Raw genomic sequence first — 16,946 nt, forward strand, 5'->3', positions numbered from 1 at the left:
GGACCATCTTTAATCAGACTTCAGTCATATCTTTACACAACATGTCCTTTTTCCTTTTTAGTGCCTGATTGGATTTGTGTGGATGGCTTGATTGTGGCCAGTTCTCTGGATACTTTCAAGAGAGAACTAGATAAGGCTCTTAAAGATAGGGGATATGGGAGAAGGCAGGATCGGGGTACTGATTGGGGATGATCAGCCATGATCATATTGAATGGCGGTGCTGGCTCGAAGGGCAGAATGGCCTACTCCTGCACCTATTATCTATTATATTCATGAGTAGTTTTATCTTTGACTGGATAGAACGCAAACAAAAGCTTTTTGCTGTCTGAAGAAGGGCCCCGACCCGAATAGTCACCTACCCATGTTCTCCAGAGGTGCTGCCTGACCTGCGGAGTTACTCCAGCATTTTGTGTCTCTCTATGGTACAGCCCCGCATTTTTAATACGGCTTATACACATGATAACAACAAACCAAACTAAACTTAGTGCAGGAAGGAACTGCAGATGCTGGTTAAAATCGAAGATAGACACAAAAGGTTGTCCCGCTGAGTCACTCCAGCTTTTTGTGCCTATCTGTCGACGTCACGTTCCAAATAGATGAACGTTGACTCAGCCAAAAACAGACTGCTGGGGGAAATGAATGGGTCAGGCAGCATCTATGGAGGGATAGTCCAGTCCCTGCATCAGACTGGCCCCCAGGTGTGTTCAGGTTTGGTTGCGCTGTTATGGGACGATGTTTACTTTAGACTTTTGTGGGTGGGGAGGGGAGGTTAGAGTAGGTAAGGAGAGTGGAAAAGTTGAGACGGTTGATGTGCTTTCCGGCAGTAGGAAATGAAAAGGTCTAGGGAGGGTAGAGTCCAAGAGAAGGGGGACCGGTGGTGACGGGAGAAGGTGCAGGCTCGAAGGGCCGAATGGCCTACTCCTGCACCTAATTTCTATGTTTCTATCACTGGGTGGTGAGAACTCCTTCCCATAGAAAAAGGCACAGAGGCAGAGGCTTAGTTTAGAGATACAGCGCGGAAACAGGCCCTTCGGCCCACCGAGTCCGCGCTGACTCAGCGACCCCCGCACACCAACACTATCCTACACCCACCAGGGGCAATTTGTACATTTACCAAGCCAATTAACCTACAAACCTGCACGTCTTTGGAGCGTGGGAGGGAACTGAAGATCTCGGAGGTCACGGGGAGAACGTACAAACTCCGTACAGACAGCGCCTGTAGTCGGGATGGAACCTAGGGTCTCCGGCGCTGCATTCGCGTTGTGGCGGCAACTCTACCGCTGCTCCACCGTACGGGAGGAAAGCTCGAGGTCAGTTCTGCTTGTTGCCAAGGACTACTCACGTGCTAACATTCCCCCTCCGGTCTGGAGGTCCCAGGACAAGGGTTTGCCCACGGCCCGCGGCTTGTCCCCGTTGACCTTGGAAGTGTCGATATGCTCGTGGTAATCCTTCGGCTGCTGCGGGGGTGGTGGGGGCGGGGGCTGGTGTAGCGGCGGCTCCTTCGGCACGAAGGCCGGCTCCATGGGCTGCGAGGTGGTCTCGGAGATCTGCGAGAGTGGGGAGAGGCCCAGCTCCACCGCTTCCTTGACGGGGCTGGGCAGGGCGGGCTTGTCGTCGGACTTCTCCGAGGAAGACCACAGCAGCTCCTCCTTGATCCTGAAGGGGCTGGAGCTCTTGCTGCTGCTGCTGCTGCTGCTGCTGCTGCTGCTGCTGCTGCCGCCGCCTCCGCCGCTCTCGCTGGGCGCCTTCTTCAGGGCAACCTTGGGCTTGGCCTCCTTCTTCTTCTTGCCCGACCCCTTGACCTTGCCGCTGGGGGCTCTGGCCTTCTTTGCCGCCAAGCGGGGCTTGACGGCGGCCTTCCCCTTTGCCGGCCGCATCGGCGCCCCCTTGTTTTCCGGGACGTCGGCAGCGCGGTGCCGGCCGGCCTTCGGCTCGTGGTGCTTGTCCTCGGTCTTCATGAAGGGCGACCGGCTCTCCCGGTCGCGGCTGAACTTGACGCCGATCAGGCCGCCGCCCTTGCCGCGGTCCTCCTTCATGGAGGCGGCGCAGGTCACCCCGTCTCGGATGAGGACGGCCACCTTGGACTGGAGCTTCACCTTCCGCGGCACCTGCTGCTTGTTCTCCTTGGGCGGCGCCTTCATCTTCTTCCCGGACTGGCCGCCCATCAGGTGCTCCTTCGTCGCCTTCTTCTCCGCCTTCAGGCTGTCGGCCGCGGTGGCCGCCGCCGCCGCCGCTACCCCCGCCCCCGCCCCCACCTTCTGCCCGTCGCCCAGCTTTTTCCGCCGCTTCTCCTTGACTGCCTTCTCCTCCGGGTGGGCTCTCTTCCGCTCCTTGACCTTGGCCGCTTTGGCGCCGGCTTCCCCCGCCCGGTGGCTCTTCTCGTGAAGGCCCCGCCGCTCGTTCTTGCCGTCCGGACCTTTCCCGGGCAGCCTGGCATCCTGCAGGTGATCCGCCGGCTCCGCATCGGAGAAGCTGTTCTCAAAGCCCAGATCGTCCGAGTCGTACAAGCCCTCCCGGGTTGGCGAGAGGACTGCCACCTCCATCGACTCTTCATGGTCTACCATGGCCTCTCCTGTGTTGACGGTAATTGTCCTGGTGATGGAGCGGGCCTTGATCAATATGTCATCGTCGTTCAGCTCCTGAATGGAAGGAGGAACCACAATCCTGCTGTCCCTTCTCCCCTTTGCTGCCTTCTCGTGCTTCTTTTCGCTGACAGGGTTTCTCTCTCTGCTCCTGTCCTTCTCTTTCTCGTTCTTTTCTTTCGGCCTGTGCGGGGAAGGGCTGGGCTGCCTCTTCTCCCTCTGCGGCCTCTCCTTGGACCGTGACCGCGAGTGCCTGCGCCGCTTGGCGGCCTCCAGCTCGCGGTGCTTCTCCTTCTTGCGCCTCTCCTTCCTGGACTTGCTGCTGGAGCGGGAGCGGTGGAAGGCCCCGCTCTCCCTCGCCTGGGGGGGCCGCCCCTTCCACCGCTCGGCCGAAGCCCTCATGGAGCCCAGCGCCGACACGCTGGTGCTGATGGAAGGCGACCAGGACCGTGACCGGCGGTGCTCCCTCGAGTGGGTGCGGGACCGCGAGACCTTATGGCGCGACCGTGAGCTTGACCTCCTCCTCTCCCACGACCGGGATCTCGATCGGGACTTCTTGTGATGGATCCGCAACCTGGATCTGGACGTGGACCTCTTGCGCTCGCGGGACTGGGACCGGGAGCGTTTCTGGTCCTTCGAGCGGCTCTTCTTGTGTTCCCGCTTGCGCTTCTTCCGGCTGCGGGAGCTGGACTCGGAATGCGAGCCGGACTGGCCTTTGGACTCGGCCGGTGACCTGGAGTGTTTGGGGAGTTTCTCCCGCTGCAGGTCCGGCACCTTCCTCCGGCAATCCAACTTCTTCCGCCCTCCCTCGGTGGAGTTCTCGCCCAGGTCTATCTGCAGCGCCCCCCTCGTCCGAGTCAGCATGGAGGGAGATGAAGTCGTCCCCTTCAACTCCTCGCAGGCGCTCGAAGATTCTTCCGCGGGTGCGGAAGGCTCTGGCCGGGCTGAAGTTCTCCTCATCCTGCTGCACAATCTCGCCCTCCTCTATCTCCGAGTCGTCGTACGTATGTGCGTCCTCGGGCCACTTGGACACGTTGACCGTGAAGACCAGGTTGTCTTTTCTCTCGACGGTGCGGTGGGATTTGTGGTGGTACCTGGCGGTGGAAGAGGACTTGCTCTTGTGCTCCGCCTTGGAGTGCGCCTTGCCGCCCGATTTATCCTTCGCCCGTGTCGTCTCCGCCCGCGACTTCTGCTTCGACGCCGACTTGGAGACAACCCGGCTGCTCGAGCCCGTCTTCTCCGCCGGTCGGCTTTGGAATTGCCGAGCTGCGGCCGGCTCGGGAGCGGTCCTCTCGGAGTCCTTCCGATACCTCGGGGCATTCTGCGACTCTGAGGCCGCTTGGTGTCTGGGCTGCTCGGCGGCACTGGCGCTCGACTTTGCTTTGAAGCTCGCCTCTTTGCCCGGCTCACCTTTCCACGGGCCGCCCCCTTCCGCGGCGTGGCCCCATTTCTCTGCGGCCTTCGAGGTCTTGGCCTCCATCTTGGGGTCGGGTTTGCGCGCGAAGCCAAAATCCACGGCGGCGGCGGCGGCCGGTGGCGAGGCGGGCTCCTCCTCGTCTTCGAGCATCGCGCCGACCGTCTCGTCTATCATGAGTTCGCTCGGGGAACGAGCGTCAAAGTCGAAGTCAACCGAGTCGGAGTCTGGTTGGGAGATGTTGTCAAGCTGTGTTTCACGCTGGAACTTGGTATCTGTTTCAAATTCTCCTCCCATTATGGAGCTCAACCCCTGGCCAAAGTTGGCCGGGGGCTCGGGTTCTAGGTCTCGGTACTCTGGAGAACTGTAAACGTCCGGTTCTAAATTAGACTTGGCCGCGTGCCCACAGCCCGCCTGCACTTCCACATCCGACGACACACACGCTGGCGATTCCGGAGACGGCTCCATCTCGTACTCGGGGCTCATGCATTCCTCCTCCTCCTCTTCCTCCTCCTCCTCGCTCATTCCGGCGTCGCTGACAATTTTCAGCTCGCCTTCCGACTCGTCTCCCATGGGGCTCAGGTTGTTTGAGCTGGCGATGGAACCCGTCGGGTCAAAGGGGTCGTACTTCTCCTCGTCTTCCTCCTCGGGCTCCTCCTCCTCCTCCTCCTCCTCCAAGCCCGTCCGCTCCTTCGGGGAAAAGTCGCCGCCCAGGAACCCCCCGTTGATATTCTCTTCGTCTGTCGGATTGAAGGGGTCGTAGGCCTCGGGCCGCAGGCGGCTGTCCGAGCAACTGATCCGATTGGTGACGCCCTGGTGGCAAGGGACCGAGCTGGACTCTGCCTTGTCGGGACACGTCTGAGACATGCTGGAGGAGCCGGGCTGGTTCCCGGAGTTGGAGCAACCTCCGCCGTTCAATGGTCTTTGCTGCCCGTTGGAGATGCCGCCACCATTGCCAAGGGCCAAGCCCCAAGCGACTCCTTCCGAAGGATGCGAGCCCTGGGTGTGACCCACCAGCCTGTGCAGAGGGGAGTTGGCAGCCGGCTTTCGCCCCGTGCTCGGACTGAGCCTGCCGCTTCTCCGCGATGGACAGCCGAGCTCGACCCCCAACGGATCCAGCCTTCCTCTCATCGCCAAGTCGGTGGCCGGGGAGAACACCGGTGTTGTCAAGTCCGTCGCCGCTGCCTGGCCACTCTTCTCTGTCCTTGTCGTTCTCGAGCCCCCCAACGTTCCTGATCGCTCCAGACCGCCCATGTTTCTCAGTAACCCTCGTCTCAAACAGTCCAAGGACGCCGGTGAAAGAATGTACGAATCCAACAAGCCCAAGCCGTCACTTGTCTGTTTGGCTCCCATGTAATGGTTGCCACTGTTCCTACTGCTGGACAGTCCACCGTTGCATAAGCAATCCCTGTACGGTAGAGCTTCCCTTATGATGCTGTGAGGTGGTACCCGCTGCAAAGAAGGCGAGAAACCAGCGGACGCTGCAAGGAAAAACAAAGAAAAGTTAACAACAATCAATAGACAATAGGTGCAGGAGTAGGCCATTCGGCCCTTCGAGTCAGCACCGCCATTCATCCCCAATCAGTGCCCCGTTCCTGCCTTCTCCCCATGTCCCCTGACTCTGCTATCTTTAAGAGCCCCATCTAGCTCTCTCTTGAAAGTATCCAGAGAAACGGCCTCCACCACCTCTGAGGCAGAGAATTCCACAGACTCACCACTCTCTGTGAGAAAAGGTGTTTCCTTGTCTCCGTTCTAAATGGCTTACCCCTTATTCTTCTGCCTGCATTGGCCCATATCCCTCTCAACCTTTCCTGTCAAAATATCTTTGAAATGGTGTTACGGTACCAGCCTCAACCACCTCCTCCAGTATCTCGTTCCATCCACCCACCACCCTCTGTCTCTCAGGTTCCTATTAAATGTTTCCCCTCTCACGTAATCCCATGTCCTCTGGTTGATTCCCTACCCTGAGTGAAGGACTCACTTACCCTATCTCATCCATTCACCCTAACTATTCCCCTCATGATGTGACGCACCTCCATAAGGGGAGACTCAGCCACCAGCAGTCCAACGAGTAAAGTCCCAGCCTGCCCAGCCTCTCCCTATAGCTCAGGCCCTCGAGTCCTGGCAACATCCACGGAGTGATGCAAAGAGGACGGGAGTGTAATGCATCTTATCATGCAGTGAGAACCTCAGCCTTGACTGCAGCACAAGGTGAGATGAATTTTGCAGGCGTCCGTCTTGAAACCTTCCATCAGCGCGCGCGCGCGCGTGTGCATAAAAGGGGCGAACGAACAGGAGGAATATTTCCCTCACCTGACTTATTGTATCTCCAGGTCTGATCTTTCTTTACAGGAAACCTGGGGTGGCGGACAAAGCGGATGCCGAGAGTGGAGACGCCATCTTCGTGCAAGTCTGTTGCGTCTTCTGTGCTTTCTGGCTCCAACCTGCCACTGGACAAGACACCAACATAGACAACAAAGAGTTTAGTTTAGTTTAGAGATACAGTGTGGAAACATGCCCTTTCGGGCCCACCGGGTCCGCGCTCACTCGGGACAATTTTTACATTTTCCAAGCCAATTAACCTACATACCTGCACGTCTTTGGAGTGTGGGAGGAAACCGAAGGTCTCGGAGAAAACCCACATGGGTCACGGGGAGAACGTGCAAACTCCGTACAGACAGTAATCCTAGTCAGGATTGAACCCGGGTCTCCTACATTCGCTGTAAGGCAGCAACTCAACCGCTGCACCACCCGTGCCACCCTAACAAGAAGAAGGGGCTCAACACGAAACGCCCCCCATTCCTTCTCTCCAGAGACGCTACCTGCCCCGCTGAGTTACTCCAGCACCTCGTGTCACTTTGGCTTAAACCAGCATCTGCAGTTCCTTCCTGTACACGAAGGGCTTGTTTCTACGCTGTATGAATGAATTAATGAATCTCTTATGACTCTTATGTTTAAATCACGCTTTCTACTCATTTAATTCATGTACCCCAAATCATTGACATGATTCAATGTTGGTGTCTTAACTTACAATTGATTCAATAAATTATCCAAGCAGCTCCAGTTTTTTTTAATCTTTAGAGCCCACAATTGCAAAAACATCAAATAAGAAACAAAACAACTCAGTGGCTTGGGCTTCAAGCTATGGATCATCAATTTAGACAGCTCTAGATACAACATATAACAATTGCATGTAACGTAATGCGCCCCCTTTTGAATTAATTCGAGGATGAATTCTTCAAAGCAATAACTCACTTAAGAGGTTGCAAGAAGGGCCTTTATAGAAACATAGAAAATAGACCCTTCGAGCTTGCACCGCCATTCAATATGATCATGGCTGATCATCCAACTCAGTACCCCGTCCCTGCCTTCTCTCCATACCCCCCTGATCCCTTTAGCCACATCTAACTCCCTCTTAAATATAGCCAATGAACTGGCCTCAACTACCTTCTGTGCAGAGAATTCCACAGATTCACCACTCTCTGTGTAAAAAATGATTTTCTCATCTCGGTCCTAAAAGACTTCCCTCTTATCCTTAAACTGTGACCCCTAGTTCTGGACTTCCCCAACATCGGGAATAATCTTCCTGCATTTAGCCTGTCCAACCCCTTAAGAATTTTGTAAGTTTCTATAAGGTCCCCCCTCAATCTTCTAAATTCTAGCGCGTACAAGCCGAGTCTATCCAGTCTTTCTTCATATGAAAGTCTTGACATCCCAGGAATCAGTCTGGTGAACCTTCTTTGTTCTCCCTCTATGGCAAGAATATGAATGGAAAGGAATAGGGGGGGGGGGGGGGGGAGGGAAGGTTTGTGGAAGGAATTCCAGGCTTGGGTTCTAGGTAGCTAAAGACGTAACTGGAAGTGGTGGAGCAAGTTAAATAAATATGCTTAAGCATGACTAAAAAGTGTTGACTAAGTGGAGGGGGAGAAACAGTCTCCCCGAGATAAGTCCCCCAATATATAGGGCCCATCTTAAAAACAGAGCCTGGCTATTCAGGGGAAATAGCTGGTAGCAAATCTTAACACAAAGTGTTTAAGAAGGAACTGCAGATGCTGGAAAATCAAAGGTAGACAAAGGTGCTGGAGAAACTCAGCGGGTGAGGCAGCATCTATGGAGCGAAGGAAATAGGCAACGTTTCGGGATGAAATCCTTCTTCAGACTCTAACACAAAGTGGAGTGGAGATGAAGTGCTGTGCTGGAGAGAAAGCTGGCAGGTGTGGGTTTCAACTGAAAATTTCAGACAGATAGATTGTCATTGAGATAGTGTAATAATGACTGCAGAGCCAACACGGATAGGTGAGTTACACGGTCATAGAGTGACGCAGTGTGGAGACAGGCCCCTTGACCCAACGCCCCCACTGACCAACACGTCCCATCTACACTCGTCCCACCTGCCTGCATTTGGTCCATATAACTCTAAACTTATTCTATCTGTGACTAAATGTTTCTCAAACCTGTTAGCCTCAACTAGTATCTGCCTCAATGACCTCCTCTGGAGAAAAAGAATAGGTGACGTTTCGCGTCAGACAGTCTGAAGAAGGGTTCCGACCCGAAGCATCAAGTGCTCTTTTTCTCCAGATGCTGCCTGGCTCGCTGAGTTACTCCAGCATTTTGTATCTACCTTCAATTTGTTATTTTTCTTGCAGCAGTCATGCCTCTTTGGAATTAGGATGAGGCTGAACAATTTCTTTCACATGGAAACAAAAGGTGAATAATTCACTCGGTGTCAGTGGTTGAGGCAGGTGCTTGTCATCAATATCAATGATTTGTCGTCTGTATCAACGATTTGTCATCTATATCAACGATTTGTCATCTATATCAATGATTTGTCATCTATATCAATGATTTGTCATCTATATCAATGATTTGTCATCTATATCAATGATTTATCAACGTCATCTATATCAATGATTTGTCATCTATATCAATGATTTGTCATCTATATCAATGATTTGTCATCTATATCAACGATTTGTCATCTATATCAATGATTTGTCATCTATATCAATGATCTGTCATCTATATCAATGATTTGTCATCTATATCAATGATCTGTCATCTATATCAATGATTTGTCATCAATATCAACGATTTGTCATCTATATCAATGACTTGTCATCTATATCAATGATTTGTCATCTATGTCATCAATATGAATGATTTGTCATCTATATCAATGATTTGCCATCTATATCAATGATTTGTCGTCTATATCAATGATCTGTGGTCTATATCAATGATCTGTGGTCTACATCAATAATTTGCTGTCTATATCAATGATATGGATGAGAACGTACAAGGCATGATTAGCCATTTTGCAGAAGACACTAAAGTGGGTGGTGTTCGAGATAGTGAAGATGGCTGTCATAATTTGCAGCAAGGCCCTTACAGAAAAATATGAGGTGTTGCACGTTGGGAACTCTAACCTGGGCAGGACCTATACAGTGAATGGCCGGGCTCTGGGGAGTGTTGCAGAGCAGAGGGATCTCGGAGTGCAGGTGGAGTGTTCCTTGGAAGTGGCATCACAGGTAGATATGGTGGTCAAAAAGACCGTCGGCACTTTGGGCCTTCATCAGTCAGAGTAACGAGTGTTGAAGTTGGCAGGTCATGTGACAGTCGTACAATGCATTGGTGAGGCCGCATTTAGAGCAGTGTGTTCAGTTTTTGGTCACCCTGTTAGAGGAAAGATGTTGCCAAGTTGGAAAGAGTGCAGAGAAGATTTACGAGGAGGTTGCCAGGACTCAAGCGCCTGAGTTATGGGAAGAGGTTGAGCAGGCTAGGATTTTATTCCATGGAGCGCAAGTGGATGAGGGGTGATCTTATAGAGGTGTACAAAATCATGAGAGGAATAAATCGGGTAAATGCACAGAATATTTTGCCCTGAGTAGAAGAATTGGGAACCACAGGTCACAGGTTTAAGGTTCGGTGAGAAATATATTTGATAGGAACTCAGGTCTAATAGGACAGTCTGAAGAAGGGTTCCGATCTGAAACATCACCTATTCCTTTTCCTTAGAGATGCTGTCTGACCCGCTGAGTTACTCCAGCACTTTGTGACTTCTTACCCCCCCCCCCCCCCCCCCCCCCCCCCCCCCCCCCCCCCCCCCCCCCGCCCGGGGAAGCACCAGAGACCCATGTTCGATCCTGACTACGGGCGCTGTCTGTATGGAGTTTGTACCCATGGGTTTTCTCAGAGATATTCGGTTTCCTCCCACATTCCAAAGATGTACTGGTTTGTAGGTTAATTGGCTTGGTAAAATAAAATGCCCCTAGTGCGTGTAGGATAGTGCTGGTCGACACGAAGGGCCTGTTTCCGTGCTGTATCTCTGAACTAAACTAAAAGAGCTTGTGACAGCTCGAGGTGAAAGGGCTTTCACTTCACTTCACTATCTTGAACAAGACTAAAAATGAACGGAGAGGATGGGAAGAAGACAGGAAAGAGGCAGCTTGCTCGACAGGACTAAATGACTACAATAAATGGTTCTTACAAATAAGAGGGTCCCAGATCGGCAGCAGACTCTGGCTCTGGAGTCAGCCGTGCCTGCAGTGTGGCTCCGTACGTGGATCCGATGTGTTGTAGAGCACTGGTGAGATGGGACAGCAAAACCGACACCACTTCTTTCTCCTTTAAAAGGGAGAGAATACAAAGAGCAAAGGTGATCAGTGGAACCAGTCAGAGAAAATTCATTCAAAAGGCAATGAATACATTTTTTTTAAAGAGAAAGTAAGGGGATGTGAGATATATAACGATGCCATGAGAACACTGCTAAGGAAACCTAGATGGTGTAGTGCCAGTAATATGTTTGTGGCTGCAGGAGTCGGTACTTTAGGAGCGATCCTAAGAAATCACTTGTATAAATTCATTTGCAGGATAAATGACTCTAAAAATGTAATTATTGTGGCCTTGTCAAACATAAGGGTTGGCACTACACGCTATGAATCCCAACTGTGGAGACACTGGTATCGTTGTCTCGTTGTAGGACATTGATCATTCTTTTAATCTGGATTTTTAACTTATGTATAATTATTATTTATGATGCTTTTATGTGATATACTAAGATTTTACATGTACTTTATGATATATTTTTAATATGCAATGCATTTTTTAATGTAATGTCGCCCCTTGTCTGGACCTCGAGTCCGTAATAAAGTTTTTAATTATTATTATATCAATATAATCAATTGGGATATACTACGAGCACGGAGTGGCTTCCTCGAAGGAGCACCGGAGATCGACACAAATGTTTTATGTGTCATTCCTAATGGGCCTGTCCCACTTAGGCGATTTTTCCGCGGACTGCCGGCGACTGTCAAGTTGCCGGCAGTCGCCTGAAAAACCGGGAACTGGATGGCGACTGTCAGAGCGGAACACACACACAACACACATCGCCAAGGCGGGGGCCAGGGCAAGCGGGGGAGCGCTGTCTAAAAAATTCCCACGGTGCAAAACCAAGGTGATACAGACACACACCACAATGAACAGGAAGATTGGCGCTGTAATTAAGATGGTGTACGGTAAGTCCTTTAAAAGAGGGGGGGAGAGGGGGGAGGATGGAGAAGGAGTAGAGACAATGTTTAAGAAGCCAGAGATACACGGCTGTGAAGTTCGGTGGATATTTAACATTACCGGCCGGTTCCTTGGTTCTGAAAACTACTGCTTACTTTTTTCCCCCCCCCTCAATGCGCCAATCAGCACCGGCTCCAACCTACGAGAACCTCAGAGAACCTTTGACCTCCTGGCAACCCACTAGGACCGCCCGGCAACCCACATACGGTTTGAGAATTCTCGCTAATCTCCAAGGCAACTTCGTTCTCGGAATTCTCGGCGACCATAATGAGGCCGCGACTAGTTCCCAAAATGGGGCAACTCCTCACGACTATGAACATGCGACGACTGCAAAGTCTCCTGCAGTCGCCTAAAAGGGACAGACCCATAACTGTCATGTTGTATGTCATGTTGTCACTTGCGGGCGGAGCACCAGGGCAAATTCCTTGTATGTGAATACTCGGCCAATAAACATTGATTGATTCATTCATTCTTATTCATTCATTCATTCTTCAGACTATCGACCGTCTCACAACCACAGAATTGTCTTAGGAACTGACTCCGGCTGCAGACTTGGTGCCTACTGCTGCCTCCCAGTAACACCTGGCTCCCCCTGTCTATTATTGTAGTATTCAACTGACTGAATGAAATTTGGAAAACAAGACGGACAGTCCTCGTGTTTTTTTTGTTCGAGATAGTGCAGAAACAGGCCCTTCGGCCCACCGAGTCCGCACTGACCAACCATCCCTGCACACCAAGGACAATTTCCGCTTGTACCTAGCCGATTAACCTACAAACGTGCACATCTTTGGAGTGTGGGAGGAAACCGAACAGCGATCCCCGCACACACCAGGGACGTTTTTTTACAATTACACCGAGCCAATCAACCTACACGCCCTTGGAGTGTGGGAGATCCCGGAGATTCTCCAGAAATCCCGGAGAAAACCCACGCATGTCACGGGGGGAAAAATACAAAACTCTGTGCAGACAAGCACCCGTAGTCGGGATTGAACCCGGGTCTCTGGTGCACTAGCGGTACAGCAGTAGCGCACCAGAGACCCGGGTTCAATCCCGACTACAGCGTTAGCGGCCAAGTTTCGATTGGAGTTGGCCGAATCCTGTTCCCACTACACAGCTAAAGACACGACGACTGTCCACCTGGTTTTCCAACTAACAGTCAGTCGTTTGGACAGTACAATAATGGTGGAACAATTGACTTGATTCATCTTCAGAGGATCCACTCAGGAGTCTTACCGGGTTGCTGTTTCCATGGTTACCATGGAGACTGGGTACAGCAGCCTCTGGTGTATGTCTGGTACCTATGTTGGATTCCACTGGCATGCACGCCTTCCGTCTTCTGAGCTGTTTCTTCTTCCTGGAATCTGGAATAATTAAGAAGCACCAAAAAATATCAGTTTTATAAAGCATACACACCGCAACATGACACACTAGGCCTGGCCCAGCTCCATGTGTTCATAAGTGATGGGAGCAGAATTAGGCCATTCGGCCCATCGAGTCTACTCCGCCATTCAATCACGGCCAATCTATCTCTCCCTCTTAACCCATTCTTCTGCCTTCTCCCCATAATCCGACACCCGTACTAATTATGCTGCATCAGAGTTCTCTCTATCCCCTCCACTCCCCCCCCTCCCCATTGCGTACACCTCTATAAGGTCATTCCTCATCCTCCTGGTTCACAGGCAGTGAAGAAAGCAAATGGCATGTTGGCCTTTATAACAAGAAGAGCCGAGTATAGGAGCAAAGAGGTCCATCTGCAGTTGTACCGGGCCCTAGTGAGACCACACCTGGAGTATTGCGTGCAGTTTTGGTCCCCTAATTTGAAGAAGGACATTGTTGCTATTGAGGGAGTGCAGCGTAGGTTTACAAGGTTAATTCCCGGGATGGCGGGACTGTCATATGCTGAGAAAATGGAGCGGCTGGGCTTGTTTACTCTGGAGTTTAGAAGGATGAGAGGGGATCTTAATGAAACATTATAAGATTATTAAGGGTTTGGACATGCTAGAGGCAGAAAACATGTTCCCAATGTAGGGGGAACCCAGAACCAGAGGCCGCAGTTTAAGAATAAGGGGTAAGCCATTTAGAACGGAGACGAGGAAACACTTTTTCACACAGAGAGTTGTGAGTCTGTGGAATTCTCTGCCTCAGACGGGCGGTGGAGGTGGTTCTCTGGATACTTTCAAGAGAGCTAGATAGGGCTCTTAAAAATAGCGAAGTCAGGGGATATGGGGAGAAGGCAGGAACGGGGTACTGATTGGGGATGATCAGCCACGATCACACTGAATGGTGGTGCTGGCTCGAAGGACTGAATGGCCTACTCCTGCACCTATTGATATTGCCTATTCTCTGTTGAATAAAGTCCTACCCCGCTTTAACCTCTCCTTATAGCTCAGGTCCTCGTGTTCTGGCAACATCGTCGTAATGCACTCCTATTAATGACTGCACACAGCTGCTCCTCGACCCACGATGGATGGCGTTACGTTCCGATAAACCCATCGTAAATCAAAAACATCGCAAGTCGAAAACGCAATGTGATCGCGTGACCGGACGCGAGGTGATGCTCGCTGCCGTTGTCCAGCGTTTACACCATCGTAAAGTCAAAATATCGCAAGTCGAAGCATCGTAAATCGGGGAGCATCTATATACTTGTGGCTCCTAGGTCTAGACTCACACGGGATATTGAGATGGGCAAGGGAAGGCTTGTTGAATCTTACTTCAATGCTGGGGTATTAAGGGACGACTATTTGAAAAGGTGGCTCTCATTTGATTTTATGATGACAGAAAGAGATTTGAGAAGAGAGGTGAAGATCGGGGCAGAACTAATTGCTGTTCAAAATTACAAATGAATTTGATGGAAATAAATTAGTTCTGTTAGACTGGATGATAACCAGAACATTGCCACAAAACAGAAGGTGAGTTTTCGTCACTGCAGTGGCGTAGCAGGTGGTACTGCTGCCTCAGCGCCAGAGACCCGCGTTCGATCCTGACCTCGGGTGCTGTTGACAATAGACAATAGACATTAGGTGCAAGAGTAGGCCATTTGGCCCTTCGAGCCAGCACCGTCGGTTGGTAGAAGTTACCTAAAATTGGAGAATTCAACGTCACGGGGAGAACGTAGAAACTCCATACAGACAGCACCCGTAGTCAGGATCGAACCCGGAATCTGGCAATATAAAGGGCCTGTCCCACTTTCACGACCTCATTCACCATCTTTTTTACTTGTGGACATTTTTCGTCATGTTGAAAAAACGCCCCGACCTACCTACGACCTCGTGACGACCATGCTTCGAGTATGTCAAGGGCAAACTCGGCAGAGGTTGTGAATTAGGTCGTGAAAGTGGGACAGGCCCTTAAGGCAGCAACTGGATCAGGATGTAATCCGCAGAAAAGCTCTCGGTAGAGCATCACTCAGCAACTCTACCGCTGCTTCACTGTGCCGCCCCATATCTCTCTCTTGAAGGTACAGACTACTTCCAACTGGATTTGCAGAAGGCTGGGTGACAGGGGATCCACTGCTGCGACTGGATCACCTGGATTCCATCTTTGGTTTGTGCTTGCCGACACTTGGAACACATTTGCACGAATCCTACAGTGACACGGACACATACCTCGCTGGCACATCTTCCCGCAGTCATTCGGCTCACGTGTGGGCACGTTCATACCTCTCAAGCGCTGCAGGGAGTTCTACAATGTAAAAAAACCTTTGATTAGCAATCGGACGGAATGATGGCATCCGCTCACTTGCATTCATCCATAACGTAAAGATGACATTCTACATTGGGTGTGAAACCATTCTTAACTCTAACCACTGCACGGCACGGTGGCGCAGGGGTAGAGTTGCTGCCGCACAGCGCCAGAGACCCGGGTTCGATCCTGACTATGGGTGCTGTGCTGTTTAGTTTTTATTTCAGTTTAGAGACTATGCGTGAAAACACGTTCTTCGCCCACCGAGTCTGCGCCGACCAGCGTTCCCCGCACATTAACACTGTCCCACACACAATAGAGACAATTTATACTTACACCAAGCCAATTACCTGTACGCGTTTGGAGTGTGGGACGAAAACTCAGAGAAAACCCACGGGGTCACGGGGAGAACGTACAAACTCCGTAGAGACAACACCCATAGTCGGGATCAAACCCGGGTCTCCGGCGCTGCTTTCTCCGTAAGGCAGCAGCTCTACCGCTGCGCCACCATGACCGCCCAGTGCTTAGCAACAGGTGGGTTTAGGCGGACTGAGGGGAGGTGTTCAGCAAAACTTGTTCAGCGCTTGGTCTCGCTGATATATAGGAGGCCTGCACTTGCCAGATACCAGATAATCCAGAATGGCTCTGGAACCAAGGGTACTGGAAAACCATGGTGGACCTGTGTTTATTTGATAAGTACTATAGCAACATTTAAAAGACATCTATACAGATACTAGGAAAGGTTGAAAGGGACACGGAGCAAAGGCAAATGGGACTAGGTCTTAGTCGGCATGGACGAGTTGTGCCGTGCTGGGTAACTCCTGGTCAAGACATCGGTGCTATACTTGGTGCGTGACAGTGCGGAGGCAAGCGCTACCTTAGCCTGCTGCCCGCAAGGTGAATCGCTGCAGTTAGCCTGAGTGGACGCGTTGCGCTCAGGACGATTACAGTGCGCGCTCTGGCCCAGTGGCTGTGGGATCCGGCGGACATGCTCAGCGCCTGCAACACAGGGAAACAGTGTTCAGAGTTAAAGTAATTCGCAGCAGAGCCAGAACCAGAAAAGGAGCAGAATTTTATGCCATTCAGCCCACAGAGTCTACTCCTTCATTGAATTATGAATTATTGATCATTTTCCCCTCTCAACCCCATTCTCCTGCCTTGTAACCTTTGACACCGTTACTAATCAAGAACCTAATAGCCCTGTCCCACGGTACGAGTTCATTCCAAGAGCTCTCTCTCCCGAGTTTGCCCTGATTCGAACTTGGAGATTTACGGTAATGGCCGCTCGTCGGTACTCGGGGCTCTCGTGGACATTTTTCAACATGTTGCAAAATCTTCACGAGTCTTCCCGTGCTTACCTGCCGTTAGCATTACGAGCCGCTAAGAGACGTCTCCGAGCTCCGACGTACCCGCTACGTTCATTCTCCGTGCTTACTACGAGTTTGATTTTTTTAAAACTCGGGAGAGCACTTGAATGAACTCGTACCATGCGACGGGGCTATAACTATAGACAGACACAAATAGCTGGAGTAAAGGGCCTGTCCCACTTTCACGACCTAATTCACAACCTTTTTTACTCGTGGACATTTTTCATCAGGCTAGAAAAAACGCCCCGACCTACTTGATCCCACGAGTGCCTACGACTAGCATCACGGCCTACCTACGACCTACCTACAACCTTGTGACGGCCATGCTGCAAGTAC

General features: G+C 51.4%; 1 protein-coding gene across 1 annotated transcript in view; it reads right to left on the reverse strand.

Moving 5' to 3' along the window:
* The window catches only part of scaf1 (SR-related CTD-associated factor 1), a 55,581-nt gene that overhangs the window by 12,975 nt on the left and 25,660 nt on the right, over positions 1 to 16,946 (reverse strand). Inside the window, 7 exon segments of the mRNA XM_055663085.1 lie at positions 1,343 to 3,429; positions 3,431 to 5,477; positions 6,310 to 6,446; positions 10,484 to 10,620; positions 12,796 to 12,923; positions 15,168 to 15,243; positions 16,121 to 16,242. Coding sequence (XP_055519060.1) covers positions 1,343 to 3,429; positions 3,431 to 5,477; positions 6,310 to 6,446; positions 10,484 to 10,620; positions 12,796 to 12,923; positions 15,168 to 15,243; positions 16,121 to 16,242 — 4,734 coding nt within the window.

The sequence above is a fragment of the Leucoraja erinacea genome, chromosome 37 (assembly GCF_028641065.1).
Source record: "Leucoraja erinacea ecotype New England chromosome 37, Leri_hhj_1, whole genome shotgun sequence".
Taxonomy (NCBI): domain Eukaryota; kingdom Metazoa; phylum Chordata; class Chondrichthyes; order Rajiformes; family Rajidae; genus Leucoraja; species Leucoraja erinaceus.